General features: G+C 39.0%; 1 protein-coding gene across 2 annotated transcripts in view; it reads left to right on the forward strand.

Moving 5' to 3' along the window:
• l(2)k01209 (lethal (2) k01209) overlaps nucleotides 1-17,857 on the forward strand; it is a 331,401-nt gene that overhangs the window by 172,663 nt on the left and 140,881 nt on the right. For both annotated transcript variants that reach the window (XM_067139775.2, XM_067139777.2), the window contains one exon: nucleotides 10,365-10,471. In XM_067139775.2, the coding sequence (XP_066995876.1) occupies nucleotides 10,365-10,471 (107 nt within the window). The remainder of the gene's footprint in view (nucleotides 1-10,364; nucleotides 10,472-17,857) is intronic.

Below are 17,857 nucleotides of genomic sequence, written 5' to 3' on the forward strand. Positions count from 1 at the left end.
ACCGACCCAAGTCTAATAAGAGAATGTACACTACTTTTGTTTACAGTGAAGTAGTGCTTGCAGTACAGGGTGCCATGTCAGGATACCTGGTTCAGTTTTTCAGTACAGCATTGAAGCCAGCCTGATTCAGTTTGAAGTGTTATGATTTATGTGCAGGGTTCTTTTTAAGTGTTGTTTATATTTTTATTTTAAAATGCCATATACATTTTTATGGTATGTTATTATTGTGCCATATTCCACTGTCTTGCAACTTGAACCACTGAAAGAGTGGGGATCGTTTTGAATTTGAGATTCGGGTAAGTACGGTGTGTGATATTGTTTAATTAAACATTTTTTCCTGAACCCTTCAGTTCTACTGCTGTAGTTAACTGTATCAATGCTAATAAGGTTATGGATGTATGTTTACTTCATATCTTGCATTGTTAGTGGTAATAACAACTCCTGAGTGAACATTCAGTCATTTAAATATTATCAACACGGGGAGTTGATTATGCAGCACAGAACGTATAGCTGTACGCTTGCATTCGGGATATTGTAAATTTGATCTCCTCTTTTGGCAGCCCTGAAGATAGTTTTATGTAGTTTCTTATTTTCATGCCAGGCAAATGCTGAGGGTCCTTAGTATAGGTCACAGCTAATACCTACCCAGCTCTTTCCATCATCAACAAAAACGTATAGGAGTTAGTGAGATGTCAAACTCATAGCAAAAATAGATATACAGGATATATGAAAACTCAACAGCAAAATATCAAGAATGAATTCCTCATATAGAAAGGAGAAGAAAAGGTTATGACAACGTGGGTCTGGAAATGCATTAATTACAGCCTAATTCATGCCTTGAAGGAAATTCAGTGCATCTTAGAACAAACCATTTCCTCTTAGGTTTCTTGTCTCTTAATTGGGGTTTTTCTGATATTCTTTCAGATAACATTCATAGTTTCAATAAGAGCAGCTCTATTCCGAGAAAATTCCTTCTTATGCAGTGGGCCTAGCATTTAGTGATAAAGTTGATAAAATGTCTTCATTTTATTGTAGTATAAAAGTTGATCCCATCCTTCCTTTTCTCATGAAATGTGGAATGAGGCACATGGTGTAATCTTGTACTTTCCTTCACATACGGTCACACTCAGATAATCAGTATAGCATTCCCCACAGCCTGCTTGGGATATTTTACAATAAGAAATGGTTTCATGTAAATTCAAAGAAAGGATGTGGCTTGTTAACTCACAGTGGTTTGGTTCTTTGGCTGATTGCATTCTACCACTACAACTCAGGATGATTGTCTGCCTTTTTGATTCCCAAAATGCCTTTAACAACAGGTGCAAAAGATGCCCATGCTCCAAATTCCATAGGGTTAATTATTTTTCCTTGATAGTAGTTCTATCTTAAAATTTCTCTGTTGGATTATGTTCAATATTATATGTGTTAGGAACATACTCTTCTCGAGTAGACAAGTCCTTTCCACTTATTATACTGCTTTGCTATTGTCTGAATATCCCATTATCATAGAAGTATAACAGGTGAATTAGCTGCTCCTCTCTTTTTTTTTGCAACCCAACAAACGTGTGAGATCATTGTGAGTTCGATATTTTCTAAGGCATTTTAAAGGGAAATCAGTATTACAGTGGAGATTCTGTAGAAGATACATGCAAGAAATACAGAATTTTTCTCCACTAGCTTATGGAGGACCAAACTAATTGGCCGTGCGGTTAGGGTCGTGTTTGCTGTGAGCTTACATTCAGGAGATGGTGGGATAAAGATCCCACCATCGGTATCCCTGAAGATGGTTTTCCATGGTTCCCCATTTTTACACCAGGCAAATGCTGGGGCTGTACCTCAATTAAGGCCATGGCTAGTTCCTTCCCAATCCTTGCCCGCTCCCATCCTTCCGTCGCGCACCGAGCTTGATAGCTGCAGTCGCTTAAGTGCGGCCAGTATCCAGTATTCGGGAGATAGTAGGTTCGAACCCCACTGTCGGCAGCCCTGAAAATGGTTTTCCGTGGTTTCCCATTTTCACACCAGGCAAATGCTGGGGCTGTACCTTAATTAAGGCCACGGACGCTTCCTTCCCAGTCCTGGACCTTTCCTGTCCCATCGTCGCCATAAGACCTATCTGTGTCGGTGCGACGTAAAGCCAATAGCAAAGAAAACCTTCCGTCGCTGAAAACCTTCAATATAACCATTTTGTCTTACCGAGGTTACCGTTCACTCCTCTTGGGACCTTCACAGCTTGTTACTTTACTTCCTAGTTATTGGGTCCTCATAATCACTGATCAGCACATTGTCGCTGCCAGGACAAAATCTATGTGAATTTTTTTTTTTTTTTTTTTTTTTTTCTAGTTGCTTTATGTCGCACCGACATAGATAGGTCTACGGCGACGATGGGACAGGAAAGGGCTAGGAGTGGGAAGGAAGCGACCGTGGCCTTAATTTAGGTACAGCCCCAGCATTTGCCTGGTGTGAAAATGGGAAACCACGGAAAACCATCTTCAGGGCTGCCGACAGTGGGGTTCGAACCTACTATCTCCCGAATACTGGATACTGGCCGCACTTAAGCGACTGCAGCTATCGAGCTCGGTGTGAAATATTTTAGCTTAAAACATTGGCCGGTAAGGTTCTGTCGTCTAAGGTGCAATATTGTGTGAATATTGTCAAGGCATTCTCGCTCTTCATAATGTATGTGCTGCGGGTCAGTATATCTCCAATAATATTATCACATAGGAGGTTTTGTCCCGGCAATGATGATATACAGGTAAGGTAAGGGTTATTCTGCCTGAAGGCAGGTCCGAACCTCCGCAGAGGTGTTCCTGAGCCGGAGTTTACGTGCGGTAGGGTGGCCAGTTCCTTTCCGCTCCTCCATTCCCTTATCCCCCACCAACAGCGCATGGCAACCCATCCAACTCCTGACCACGCCCAATGTTGCTTAACTTCGGAGATCTCACGGGATCCGGTGTTTCAACACGGCTACGGCCGTTGGCATGACGATATACAAATTAATAAAAATTGTTTATTCATATGAAAGCCTTGTTAACTGTTATAAATGTACATTTTGACCTTTTAAACAATTATTATTTGCTGCATTTCACATGAAAAAATTAATGAAATGTAAGTACGAATTAAAATATATCTTCTTGATCTCTACCACCATTTTCAATGAACTCAGTATCTATTTTTACCACTTTTCAAAATAACCTAGACACTCTTCTTTATTTTGTACTAGCTATCATACCTGTCATCGAGAGGTTGGTCATGTAGGAAAATATTGCAGTTAAAAAGCAATGCTGTCAAATGAAATGCTCAATCAAATGAAAATTGACTCAGATTGTCACTTTTCACAAACAGTAGGTACTACACTTGCAATATACCAGTGCTAACTTCCATTGCTGGAAAAATCTGGCCACAGATGGCAGTGAAGACCTCTCTGGTGTGTTACGTACATTGTGTTAACTACCGATTCTTATTAGCACTTCTATAGCAGGAATCGAATAGTTTGATTATTACAGTATAATGGACCATTGTGTTAAGTACCAGTAGTTATCAGAATATGCGTGATTCTGAGGAATGGTGACCTTAAAAGCGAGTTACCGTATCTAGCACTCCAGCTCCTCCTCGGCAATATTCAGAATGGGCTGTTCCACTTGGTGAAATTCCCCTAGATCATGTGTCTTGCAGATAGTAATGTTATTGTTTTCATGTCCCATCAACCCCTTTTTGACTGTTTTAAGAGGCACCGAGGTGCCAGAATTTTGTCCCGCGGGAGCTCTTTTACGTACCCGTAAATCTCTTTACACGAGGCTGACATATTTCAGCACCTTCAAATAGCACCAGACTGAGCCAGGGTTGAACCTACCAAGTTGGGGTCAGGCCAGCTCCTCAACCATCTAAGGCACTCAGCCTGGCATGTGTGTGTTTTGGCAGACATCTGCTTACAGCCTACTCTACTTGTATTCAGATATCAGGACCAGTAACCTTTCTTCTATGATAAAAATGTATGAGGAATGGAACATCAGAATATAATATTCCTCCTCTCTTTGTTACAAAGGATTCTCTGATAAGCTTAACATTAACAACAGTAGGATGGTGGAAAAAAATTAAAAATATTTAATTTTTTTATTAATATTCACCATAGGATTCCATTTGTAATGTGCATAAGATTGGAAATTTTATTTTCTATATATTTTGTTGTGTGGCATTTTTTGATAGGTTCAGTATTAACAGGTACTTGAAAATTATTTTGTTAGACCTTCCCCTAAACTACTAACTTATTTCACCCAGCATGAATAAAATAATTTATAGGCTAGACTTCCCTGACCTTAAAACACTGATTTTCGTTCAATTTTGTTCACGTTTCGTGTGATCATGTCCATACGTACATGGTGGAAATTTAAAAATTGCATTATCTTCGTATTCTGTACATCCTCGATGCACAGATACCAAGTTTCCAAAATTCTGACTGAAGTACAGACAATATATACTTTTTTTTTTCCTTCCCTAATAGGTGTTTAAGTTGGGTTTTTTTTTTTTTTTTTTTTTTTTTTTTTCTGGTTACAAGAATGGTGAAACTGCCCTTTGAGTTTGAAATTCTACTACAAATACCATAATGAAGTTATTCCTTAAACCTAAGAATTGCCGGGCTGAGTGGCTCAGATGGTTGACGCGCTGGCCTTCTGACCCCAACTTGGCAGTTCGATCTTGGCTCAGGCCGGTGGTATTTGAAGGTGCTCAAATATGTCAGCCTCGTGTCTGTAGATTTACTGTCATGTAAAAGAACTCCTGCGGACTAAATCCGGCACCTCGGTGTCTCCGAAAACTTTAAAGTAGTTAGTGGGACGTAAAGCAAATAACATTATTAAACCTAAGAAACTCTGTACAGTATTTTATATATATTATTGACTAGCAAGATACCCGTGCTTCGCTACGGTATTATACTGAAATTTACAATTGAATGCTTATTGTTTTAGATATATAATCTGCCGAAATTCGCAATCTGACTCGTTTTCTGCGAGAATCCGCCAAAATTCGCGATCTGACTCTTTTCTAATAGATTACGGCATGTTTCCTCCCATTTTCAATCTTTTCTTTCCAGCAATCGATTTTGTACTTCCTGGTCTAGGTCCAGATATTCTACCCGGTCAGTTGGGTCCCTAAATCTTTGCCATCTTTTCCTATAAGCATTTTTAATATGGATCAAATCCTTCAGGAAATTCGGCGTGGTGTAATCTTGGGTGCCTTGGCGGTACTGAACCCGCGGCCGGACTGCATTCTTAGTCATTACCCGTCCAGGACCCGTTTTCAGGGTGGTCCGCACATTTGACAACGGTCCAGAACATTTTTTTCTGGACCCCGCAGCAAGATGCAGGACCGCTACTTGGCGGTAAATTACATCTGCTGCCAGTGTCATCGTTACAATGTGACCAGCACCATCGTCGCGCGTAGGCAAGTGTGCGGGATTTCTGGCGATACCAGTGACATACTTCCGTGCATTATTGACCTTATTATAGAGGTGAACAATTTGACAGTCAATCTCATTCCTATCGTTTATGTCAAATGTGTTTACATTTTTACTTATATGCCAGGAGAATCTACTGTAATCTAAGAACATTCTCCGAATGAAAAGATGGCTGTTGAAAACGAACCCAGGACAGATTAAAAATGATCGGTTTATGATCAGAATAAGTACATCGAAACGATATAGCCTGTTTCCAGTCATTCGACAGTCAGGAATGGATTGAATAAAGCTCCATCTAGCGGCGACAATAGGAATTGTGCCGGCTGCTGTAGCGCACCTCTGAGGTAATGATCGATGAATGACAAATGACATGAAATGAAATATTGGACAGTGTTGCTGGAATTAATGATGACAGGGAAAACCGGAGTTTCCGGAGAAAAACCTGTCCCGCCTCCGTTTTGTCCAGCACGAATGTCAGATGGAGTGACCGGGATTTGACCAACGGAACCCTGCTGTGAGAGGCCGGCGCGCTGCCGCCTGAGCAACGGAGGCTCCTTATAAGTACATTATGAACAGTAAAATCAATGGGTCTCACCTCCTTTTACATCCCACCGCCGTTACGTTTATTTACGCCCCCCCCCCGCAAACAGAATTAAAGAAGGCGTGTTTCATTATGTTTAAAGGAGATTCCAAACACCAATGTTCACGTCTGTTACCTTCAGTTTTGAGATATAAGTATCCCCATAAAAATAATTCACTTTTTTTTCACTTCCTTTCACACTCCTCCCCCCGCCCCGTAAGTGAATTTTCCGGCAAAAAATACTTGTTTCTTTAATAGTAAAGGATCTTCTAAATAGCAATTATCATGACTCTAACTTCTTCAGTTACGATTTATGTGTCCTCATGAAAGGAATTCAACTTCTTTTCACTCCCGCCCCCCCCCCCCCCCCCCAAGATGGTTTCCCCCCAAAAACGCCTTTTTCCTTGTTTAAGGAGATTCAAATACCAATTTTCACATCCGTAACAACTTTAGTTTTTATTAGATGTATGTATTCTCATACAATTAAGTCAATTAATTTTTCAATTCTTTCACCCCTCCCCCCCCCTCCTTCATTGGAGTTTCCGAGAATATGTGTTTCTTTACTTTTAAAGCAGATTCCAAATGTCTAATTTCACGCCTGTAATATCTTCATTTTTGAGATATCAGTAGCCTAATTAAAATAGTTAAACACTATTTTCAGTCACTTTTACCCCCCCCCCCCCTTTCCCCAAGTGGTATTTCCGAAAACTAAAAATATACGTTTCTTTATTTTTAATAGAGATAAAAAATACCATTTTTCACTTCTGTAACATGTTAAGGTTTTTAGATATACTGTAGAAATTCTCATTTTAAAATGTCACCCCTTTTTAGTTCCCCTTAAGTGGAGTTTCCAAAAACAAATCACCTATCTTTCTTTACATGTACAGGAGATTCCAAATACCCACTTCTTACGTCTGTAACACTTTGCGTTTCTCAGATATTCTGTAGATATAGTCTTTCAAAAAGTTCACCCCAATTTGTCACTCCTGTTTAACAGCCATTAATTGGATTTTCCAAAAACAAAGATATGTGTTTCTTTATTTTTAAAGGAGATCCCATATACAAATTTTCAGTTCTGTAATATCTTCAGTTTCTGAGATATATGTATCCTCATTAAAGGCATTCAACCCATTATTCACACTTTTACACCCCTTCCTGTTGGAATTTACAGAAACAAAAAATACATGTTCCTGTATTTTTAAAGGAGATTCTAAATACCAATTTTTTATACCTGTAAACTTTTAAAGTTTTAAGATGTAGACCCACTAATTTCAAAAATTCACCCCCCTTTTCACCCTCCATTATTTGGGTTTTCCAAAAATGAAAAAATACCTGTTTCTTTATTTTTAAAGTAGATCCCAAATACCAATTTTCAGGTCTGTAATATCTTCAGGTTCTGAAATATAAGTAGCCTCATTAAAGGCATTCAACAGCTTTTTCACCCTTTTCCACCCTTCCTATTGGGATTTTCCAAAAACAAAAAAAATACGTGTTTCTTAATTTTTAAGGGAGATTCTAAATAACAATTTGTACATCTATAAACTTTAAAAGTTTTGAGATATAGATACACTCATTTTAAAAATTCACCCCCTTTTCACCCCCCCCCCCCATTAATTGGATTTTCCAAAAACAAAAAAATATGTGTTTCTTTATTTTTAAAGGAGATCCCAAACACCAATTTTCAGGTCTGTAATATCTTCAGTTTCTGAGATATAAGTATCCTCATTAAAGTCATTCAACCCCTTTTTCACCACTTTTCACCCCTTCTATTGAGATATTACGAAAACAAAAAATACGTGTTTCTTTGTTTTTAATGAAGATTCTAAGTACCAATTTTTACATCTGTAAACTTTTTGAGATATAGATACACTCATTTTAAAAATTCACCCCCCTTTTCACCCTCCCATTAATTGGATTTTCCAAAAACAAAAAATTACGTGTTTCTTTATTTTTAAAAGAGATCAAAAGTACCAATTTTCATGTCTGTAATATCTTCAGTTTCTGAGATATAAGTACCGGTATCCTGATTAAAGGCATTCAACCCATTTTTCACCCTTTTTCACCCCTCTTATTGGGATTTTATGAAAACAAAAAAATATGTTTTTCCTTATTTTTAAAGAAGATTCTAAATACCAATTTTTACATTTGTAAACTTTAAAAGTCTTGATTTATATATACACTCATTTTAAAATTTCACCCCCCTTTTCATCCCTTTAGCGAAGGAATATTCAAAAATCCTCTCTTAGCGAGCACCTACATCTTAATATGAATATATCCCCAAAATTTCATTTCTTTATGTCCAGTAGTTTTGGCTCGGCGATGATGAGTCAGTCAGTCAGTCAGTCAGGACAAGTTATTTTATATATATAGATTATCTGGTGAAAGTTAAAACATCTACCAACTCCAAAGATTTCAGCCATATTATATACAGACATATTTTATACTCAAAATACATGTGCACACCAATGCACATTGAAAAAGTCTCCTACTTTCTGTTGTTTCCTATCATGGAACGGTTAAATCTGCCATGTAAATTTACTGGATCACTGGCTGGCAATCGGGTTCGTAATCTTGCAAAAAATATTTCCTTGTCTGCTGCCATTAAACTCGAAGAAATGCAAGTGTTATGCAATTGCTATTAAAAATGCATTAACATTATGTATTGTTACATATTTTGAGAACCTTTGTTCCTGAGAAATAAATGGGATCAATGCTGAAATTTTCAGAAGCAGCTTGAAGCCCAGCCAACACACATGGGAATTTTCAAATGAAAAGTCTATTATGTATGTTAGGAGGGTGAACAAAAATTGTCGTAAATCAGTATTTGACAGGCCTTGCAGGCTCTTTAAAGGTGGTCACTTACTTAAATCACAATTCTGCTGTATTTTGTTTTTCATCAGTTTCATAAAACTACAAGCTTGTTTACTGTTTTGTGATTTGTTTGGTATAATAGAGGATCTCGGTAGGTTGGATATTCAGCTTGCATTCTAAAATTGCATATGTAGTTCTCCATCATTTGGCCAGCGCTGTAATATGGGCATAGCATCTCTTTTTCATAGGAGGCCCAGGTTCATTGCCTGGCCTATTCAAGAATTTTAACTTTGAACTGAGGGCTGGAATGGGATTCATTCAGCCACACAAGACCAAATGTCTGATGTGAGAGACATGAAAGTCATACATCACGGCTGAGTATATCACCACGCTGATCATGTAGCATGCGGCCATCTGACTGGGCAGAATTCATCTTGACAAGGCAAGGCCCTTGACGAGCTGTATGTGCCACAGGATTGATCTTCTTTCCTTTGTTTCTTTTTCTTTTATCAGAAATAATAACCTATGATGTTTGTAAAGAGGGGGAGCAAAAATTGTCATAAACTTGTATTTGACAAACCTTGCAGGCTTTTTGAAGGGTGGTCACTCAATCAAATCATATTTTAGCCATATTTTGATAGTTTGCTTTATCGATTCTGCTACAAGTAGTGCATCCTATATTAAGATATGTTTAGCCAAATTTTATTGCTCTTAACACTGTACATACCGGGCGAGTTGGCCGTGCGCGTAGAGGCACGCGGTTGTGAGCTTGCATCCGGGAGATAGGGGGTTCGAATCCCACTGTCGGCAGCCCTGAAGATGGTTTTCCGTGGTTTCCCATTTTCACACCAGGCAAATGCTGGGGCTGTACCTTAATTAAGGCCACAGCCGCTTCCTTCCCATTCCTAGGCCTTTCCTGTCCCTCGTCGCCATAAGGCCTATTTGTGTCGGTGTGACGTAAACCCACTAGTTCTGCTCGGACAATGAAGTCGTGGACAGTGTTCGCAACTTTTCCCAATCTTGGCAAAAGGAGTTCTACCAGCAAGATATTCACCATTTGATGAAACAATGGGACAAATGCTTGTGTTAGTTTAGAGATTACTTTTAATTATTTATTTCCCCCCATATTCAGAGCTGTCAACTGTGGGGTTCGAACTCGCTATCTCCCGAATGCTAGCTGACAGCTACGTGACGCACACCGTGCAGCCGCTTGCTCAGTTTTTTAAATAAACCATGTCTATTTAATTCATTGGTACCTGTTCTGTTTTCACTTGATCCCCCCTTGTACTTGTCAGTCGATCAACCCCCCACCAGCAGTTATTTTGAAGAACTTTGTGTGGTATATATTTTTAAAATCTTTTTGTACATTTAGTTAATGAAAGTGCTTTCATGAATATTTGTTCTGCTTTTTACAGTATTTTTGAAGTTCTAATCATGCTTTCCAATTTTTTCATCTGGTATCCCTTGTTAAGTTAGCAAATTATTACTTACTTATTTTACTGTATATTGTTGATTAATTTTCAGGTATATGTGGTGGAAGTGCATCTGGAAAAACAACAGTTGCAGCTAAAATTATTGAGTCTCTGAATGTTCCATGGGTGACTCTTCTTAGCATGGATTCTTTTTATAAGGTAAACGTTAAGTTTAGTTTTGTTTTTGTTGTTTAGTATCTCCATTGAAGAGTGGTTGACTAATTTCCTGTTGCAAAATTTAAAATTCAATTTATGTTAATATTCAAGCTTTTTAGACTTTTTCAGTCGTGAAATAACCAGCATTTCATCAGTGGGAATGCCACACCTCTCCAAGATGCTGGCTAGCAAGCCGCCTCTAAAGCACAATGCATTGACAGTGCACTAGGGGAGATACGTATCTCCATTTGTGAAAAGTGCCTATCTTTGGCATACCTGCCAACCCTTCCGATTTACTTGGAAACTTTCAGTTTTTAACTCATCTTCTGATTTTCCAATTTATTTTTACTTCTTACTATTTTTTTACTAATATAACCTCCAGTACGGTCAATACTGTTCCCCTGGGATGAAGGATAAATTCTTATGTGCTTGTGTAATTTACGCAACCTCATTTTCAAGCTTCTTTATTTTGCGAATGTATCGTCCGACGCCCATCACCTCCGTGTATCGTGTTTCTCGCTCACCACTGCAGCGTGTGTGCGTTACAGATGGGAATTCGGGATGGCAATCATCCTACGAACATAAAGGCTAGCGCGCGCTAGCAACTCCATTAATCGGGACGGAAGAATGAATTTGTTGTGTATGTGTGGTTCGCACGCTGCTAACATCGTTTCTGTGCTTAGTTTCATTGGAATTGTAGGCCACATGTTTTATGCTTCTGTGCGGTTCCATGCTTTCCCCCTGTCAAAGTCGTATGTTAATAATGCACGAGACATATTGATCTGTTTTGTATGTGGTAGTTTCGCGTATTTCAATGTATTTGTATTCATTCTTACTTCATAATTTTAATGAGTAGAATGTATTTCAGAGAGTTGTGTTGGTGACAGTGTCTGTTTTTTAATCCCTTCTCGTTATGTCCACAAAATTTAACACACATTATCTCCAAGTGTTCAGAGATACCTATAAAATTGAATTTCTGTTCATTTTACAGTTTGATAAAGGAAACTATTATGAATTTTGTTGCGTGTGTCGGTGTTTTATAAATATATTATTCGTATGTATATGTCATAAATGAGACAGATTAGGTACATTTTCTTGTAACCAATTTTATGTTTTCTTAGTTTAAGATTTTAAATTAAATGGTCAGTTTGCATTGCAACTGTAGATATGTATGCCTTTTATCTTGTCCCCTTTTTCACCGAGACCGTAGCGCAATATACGCGATACAAATCCAAGAATTTAAAAATCTTCCTATTTTTTATTTCGAAAAGTTGGCAGTTTCATGTCAAAAATGAAGTACCTACTAAGGAGCCATAATTTCACTGATTGGCAATATCATATTCAATATTCACGCTTTTTAGGCTTTTTCAGTTGTAAAATAACCAGCATTTCACCCCGTATGGAACTGGGCTCATCTGATGTCGCACATCTCCAAGATACTTTCTATGTTGTTGAGATGTTCATAATAGAATCAAAACGGAGCTAGTAGTAAAAGTTAAAGTAGTACTCATTTCATTTGTAGGTCAAGTGAATCCCAGGACCATATAGTAATCTTATTTTCAAATCCCAGGACTTCATACTTAGAAATTGAACCCACGTCTTCAGATGAACCTAGTTAGTGGGACGTAAAAATGACATTATTATCTTATGAACTTAGCATGTCTTTACAGTTTGTAGATAAATTTCTCCAGTAAAAGGTATGTGTATCTTCTCTTCAAACTGTCAAGCTAGCTGCCTTTCGTTCCCTCTTCACCTGTTTGTGGTTAATTCTGCATTCCGCCGAGCGAGTTGGCTGTGCAGTTCAGGCCATGTAGCTGTTAACTTTCATTCGAGAGTTAATGGGTTCAAATCTTATTGTTGGCAGCCCTGAATATGGAACCATTTCCAAACATTGTCCATGGTTTTCCATTTTTACACCAGGCAAATGTGGGGCTGTACCTTAATTAAGCCATGATCACCTCGTTCCCCAGTCCTAGTCCTGTCCTATCCTATCATCGCTGTAAGACTTGTATGAGTCAGCACGACATAAAACCAATAGCGAAACATATATAGTGTATATAATCTGCATTCCCTATCGCCAGAACCCTAGCAAACTTTGCTTATCGAACCTCAGTCTGTGTTGATGTATGATGGAAGTTGGAACTGAAAATGACTCACCTTCCAACCTGAACATGTTGACTCACACAATACCATGCAGAAACTCAGGTTTCTAGTCCCATTGTTGCCTGCAGCCGTTCTGAGTGTGACTTTTTCACATTCAGTTCTAGTTGCATGAGACTATAAATTCCTGGACAAGGAAAGCAGATCTGTTGGGTTTACTGTATATCATGCATAAATTGTTCAACATTATTGGTTTTCCTGCCAGGAATGTGTTGTTTGAGAAAACAAGTGCAGCAAACCTCATACAAATACAATCCCTTCAGACATATCAGGTACTGGGGGAAAAAACCAGCTGATGGCATAATGTGTTCTGATGTGTGCTAAAGAAAGATATGCAGCTTTTTAATACCTTCGTTTGTGGAAGTTTTAAAGAACTGGGTCAAGAATTAAGAGACATAGGTGTCAGCGATGGAAAAGTTAGTATTAGACATGCTACCACACCACATCCCTGTACTAGGGTTGAAATCATGCACACCTTATTAATATAATTGATGATAAATCATGTACTGCCACTGTAGATATGTGGACTGATTCATGATGTCAGTTGGCAATGTTGACACAGCACATTGCATGAGTAGAAATTGGTTACTAGTGAATAATGTTTTATTCAAAACTAAATTTCCTAATGTTAAGAAAACTGGTTTTTTATATCTGTAAGAAAATAGAAAAGAGGATAAGCGAATGGAATATTTTGTCATAACAGTTAAATAATTTCATATTTGTAATTGACCACAGGGCTCATATACTGTAGTAAATGCTCTTTGAGACCCATGAGCTGCTCATTATATTAAATATTAATTCAACACTTAGCAACACGTTTCATGAACAATTTTTTTTTTAAATTGAATGAAGCCTCAGAAGTCGCAATTACAATCAATGCTGCCAAATCTATTGTATTGTAAATGAGAAAAAGTGTCCTGTGTTCAACTTCAACACTAAATTCGCTGGAATATATTATTCGTATATGATAGTCATTTTGACCACTATTGAAATTAAAATATTTCTGTTCTCCGTATGCATAGTTGCTAGTCATAATTTCAAAAATGTATCACTAAGTTTAGAATGCATTAACTATGGAATCTAACAGTAAAAACAGAGTCAAGTTAGTTTTTTTTTACAGTAATATTTTCCTAGTTTATTAGAAATACAAGTGCGAGTTATCACAAGAGATAGTATCTATTAAACAAAAACAGGTTTTGCTTCAAAGCCCTGGAATCTAACCTGTCGCTCAGTATTAGAAAATAAAACTACAGTACGATTTCATTTACTGCCAAAAAGTATTACAGTGGATTCATTTATTTTATATGCAGGAACTACACTAGAGGTTTGCAAACGACCCAGTTTGTTCACTCACGCTCGTTCTATCTTCATACAGTCGACCGTATCTCGGTCGACTTTGAATGATTTGGCTAGCAGTATGTAGTCTGAGGTAAGGCAGCTGGTGTGCTTGCGGACAGTATCGTAGATGTTTGAACATACATAAAAGGAGTGAGGAACTGGCACTGTACTTGATGGATGCTCTGTATTCAGCCGCACTTAACACGTGTGCTTTCATATGTGAGGTAGTAGATGCAAACGTCAATAAGGAAGCACAACATTTATATGGCTCATATCCTGCTTATTTTGTATCCGTCACTTGGCACAGGCCAGAGCAAAGTGTAGCTTCCACTGAAGTCCCAGTCTCATCCATGGCTGTGACCATATGGAAGCTGCTGGGGTATGGGTGGTGCTGAGTAATGACATTCGCAGCACAAATAGTGTCTGAGTGTTATGGAAGGTGTTGCTCATAGGGTCAGTTGTGCTGCAATGGCAAACTACCTCACTCCTCATCTTGCCTAGTACGCCTCATTTGGGCACTGCCATTGGTTCTTGCGGTTTCCCTATAACTGCACAGCCTTTGGTGGTGCTATTTGAGGATCCAACCAGCCTCTGGGCTGATGACCTAACAGACAGACATCCTGCTTATTGACCATTCACAGTTGTTACTAGTAAGAAGTATTCCCACACTTCACTCTTCATCCTTTCTTTATTTAGTAACCCATATTGCTTCCTCTGAGGTTTTACTTTCACCCTGTCTTTGGATTCCCATTCCATGTTCACAACCAATATCGCAGGGACTGCAAATGTGAATCAGTCGGATCCAGTGTGGTGCATTTGCTCACTGTCAAGCGCGCCAAGCGGCCAGACAGGTCATGCTCACTAATGGAGCAGGACTTGACTACATGACTACCTTCATTCGACCTACCGTAAATGAAGAATGCAGACCTTTACTGTGTACCACAATCGTAAACATCATCTTACTTCTTCGAGTATAAACTATACTAATGTATTTTGCACATGCTTGATGTGAATCATGCCCTGTTAGATGCACAAGGATGCAAAAGGTGATCCAGGAATTGATCGCTGCCAAGTCAAGGGTATTGTGAAATTTATGAACTAGTCATGTATGTGTACCAGATCGAGCAGTATATGTTCTTCGTATTTGATCAACCACATTGACCACGAACCTACTACGCTGGCGTAGCAGGTGGAGAGGTGATACTCCCACGTGGCGCGTCCCAGGTGGCAGATAGGGGGGGTCCTAACCGGCTTGCCAGCGAACTTTAGGGAAATAAAATACCTCTCGTGGATCAAACACACAACCCCCTGCGGGTGGGGGATGCACACGAAGAATACACCCACGGTATCCTCTGCCTGTCGTAAGAGGTGACTAAAAGGGGCGACCAAGGGATGATTGTATTAGAACCATGAAACAACTTGTGATTAGTATCACCGCACGGGGAACACCATGGTTCACTTTTACTTGCGTGTAGTACCATTATGTTAGGTACCAAATAGGTTTGTGATTAGTAGCAACAGTGTGTGTTGCCGGCTTCTACAGTACCTGTGATTAGTACCACTTTAGGAGCGACACCATGTGTGAGTGACACCATGGTTCTGGCTTGCCTATGATTAGTACCCACTATATGAGGAACACCACGGGATAGTGCGGCTGCCTGTGGTACCATAGGTTTGCGTTGCCTGTAAATGGCACTGCAATGTGCGAAACACCATTGGTCTGTATTCCATGTGCAAATTTCATTACCTGTGAGAAGTACCATACTGTGTGGAATGCCGCGAGTCTATGCTACTTTGGATTAGTACCGCAACATGACAAATACCATGGTTCTATTGGATTTTAGACCCCTTTAGACTAAAAGCATGATCTATTCAGTATTATGCTATAGACGCAGTTCCTTGGTCAGTAATACTATTGTTTCGTGTCAGTCTCTGTGAAAGTGAGACATTGTGGGTCGGATCCACTGATTGTTTTAAATTTATGTCCATCCATTCATTCTTCGTCCTCACGTTTTGAATTCTGATCAGTGGAGGATTTTTTATTTTTAATTTGTCATTCCATTTCGTCTCATTTCGTACCATTAGGGGCCAATGATGTTAGGCCCCTTTAAACAACAAGCATCGTCATCAACCACATTGACATCATATTTTGTCCGGCTCCTTGGCTAAATGGTTAGAGTGCTGGACTTTCGTCACAAGGGTCATGGGTTCGATTCCCGGCAGTGTCGGAAATTTTAACCATCGTTGGTTAATTTCGCTGACATGGGGGCTGGGTGTATGTGTCGTCTTCATCATAATTTCAGCCTCATCACGACACGCAGGTCGCCTACGGGTGTCAGTTCAAAAGACCTGCATCAGGCGAGCCGAACTTGTCCTCGGACACTCCCGGCACTAAAAGCCATACGCCATTTCATTTTACATCATATCTTGTACTACAACTATTTCGGGTTTTCTTGTGGGATTTGCTTCACATTTAACTTCTGAGTGCAGTGTACGTTACATAAGGACGTTCTTATTCTGTTTGTCATTGACACAGTGAGAATGTCATTGAAATGTTTCAGGAGAACTGAAGCGTAAAGAGGATCTTTCATAGCTCTTACAGCATTAGGAATTTCTCACCTTGATCGTCACATCCCAGCAATACCCATCCCATTATCTTGCAACTTCTTGCCAAGTTTGACTGTTGAAAAAAAAAGTTGTCACATTTCGCCCCTTCCTTTGAAATGGCTCCATCAACATTACTGCATTCTTGGGAAGTGTCTCATCATGTGGTCTGAGCTCGTCTTTTCCTAGGTAAGGGAACCAGCCTATTGCTAGGAATCTTTGGATCAACATCCACGAGTAGCCAAAATTTAATCCCAATTTTATGTTGTTTGTTGGGCATCTTGTTTTGCTTGGAAGAGCTGTTCATCAACTGTTAGATTTTCACCTGGAATATAGGTCAGCTGACAATTTGCACTGAATTTTTTCCAGACTCGTGATACTAGTGTAAATTTCTCTCTTAGAGTATTCTGATCTCCTTTTCCTTGTGTTGAAATGAAAAAATATCTGAATTTTATAAAAACTATTCCTCTACATACACTGCCTGACAAAAAAAATTGGAGCACCCAGAAAAATGGTCAAATGTCAATGTAACTTCGTACATGTACACACCATCGGCGGGTATGTAAATGAATAGTATTGCACTTCTCTGCGACAGGTACAACAGCCACCAAAATGCATTAGTATTGTTACCAGGCCTGGAAGGGTATATAAGGGGTGTGAACATCGTCAGATGTTGAGTGATCACTGTGAAGGGCACAGAGATGCCACATACTCATGTGAGACAGTGCTATCAGGAACTGACAGAGTTTTGAGGAAAGAACACAGTATGGGAAGATTTGTGTGTTCATGTTTGTACTTGTCTCTACTTATTCACATTGACCTTCTCCTTCCTGGCCTTTCCCAGTTAGGGGTCGGCACATTGTATGGATTAACCCCAGCTTAATAGCCAAATGCCTCTCCCACACTGACCTATTGTAGAGTTTTCTTATAATCACCCCTACCATTTTATATTTGATTTTATTTCAAAGAATAAAGTGAAGCCAGTTGAGATAAAACCTAAGGACATTGAATTCCAGGTAGGAAACATGAAATTGGAGCAGGTAGAGAACTTCAGGTGCTTATGATGTTCATTTACCAAAATGATGATATAACTAGAGAAGTTGAATCAAGATGTAGGAAAGCTAATGTAGTGGGTTTACAGCTGTGATGTACTGTATTTAACTGGGTTGAAGTGGGTTTGCAGATTTAATAATCTTTAATTGGAATATCTTCTAGAGTTTTGTCGGGTGAAAATGGGAAATTCTAGAAAATCTTTCAACCTTCTTGGCATTGTTAAAATTGATTTTG

Source organism: Anabrus simplex, chromosome 2 (genome assembly GCF_040414725.1).
Source record: "Anabrus simplex isolate iqAnaSimp1 chromosome 2, ASM4041472v1, whole genome shotgun sequence".
Lineage (NCBI taxonomy): Eukaryota > Metazoa > Arthropoda > Insecta > Orthoptera > Tettigoniidae > Anabrus > Anabrus simplex.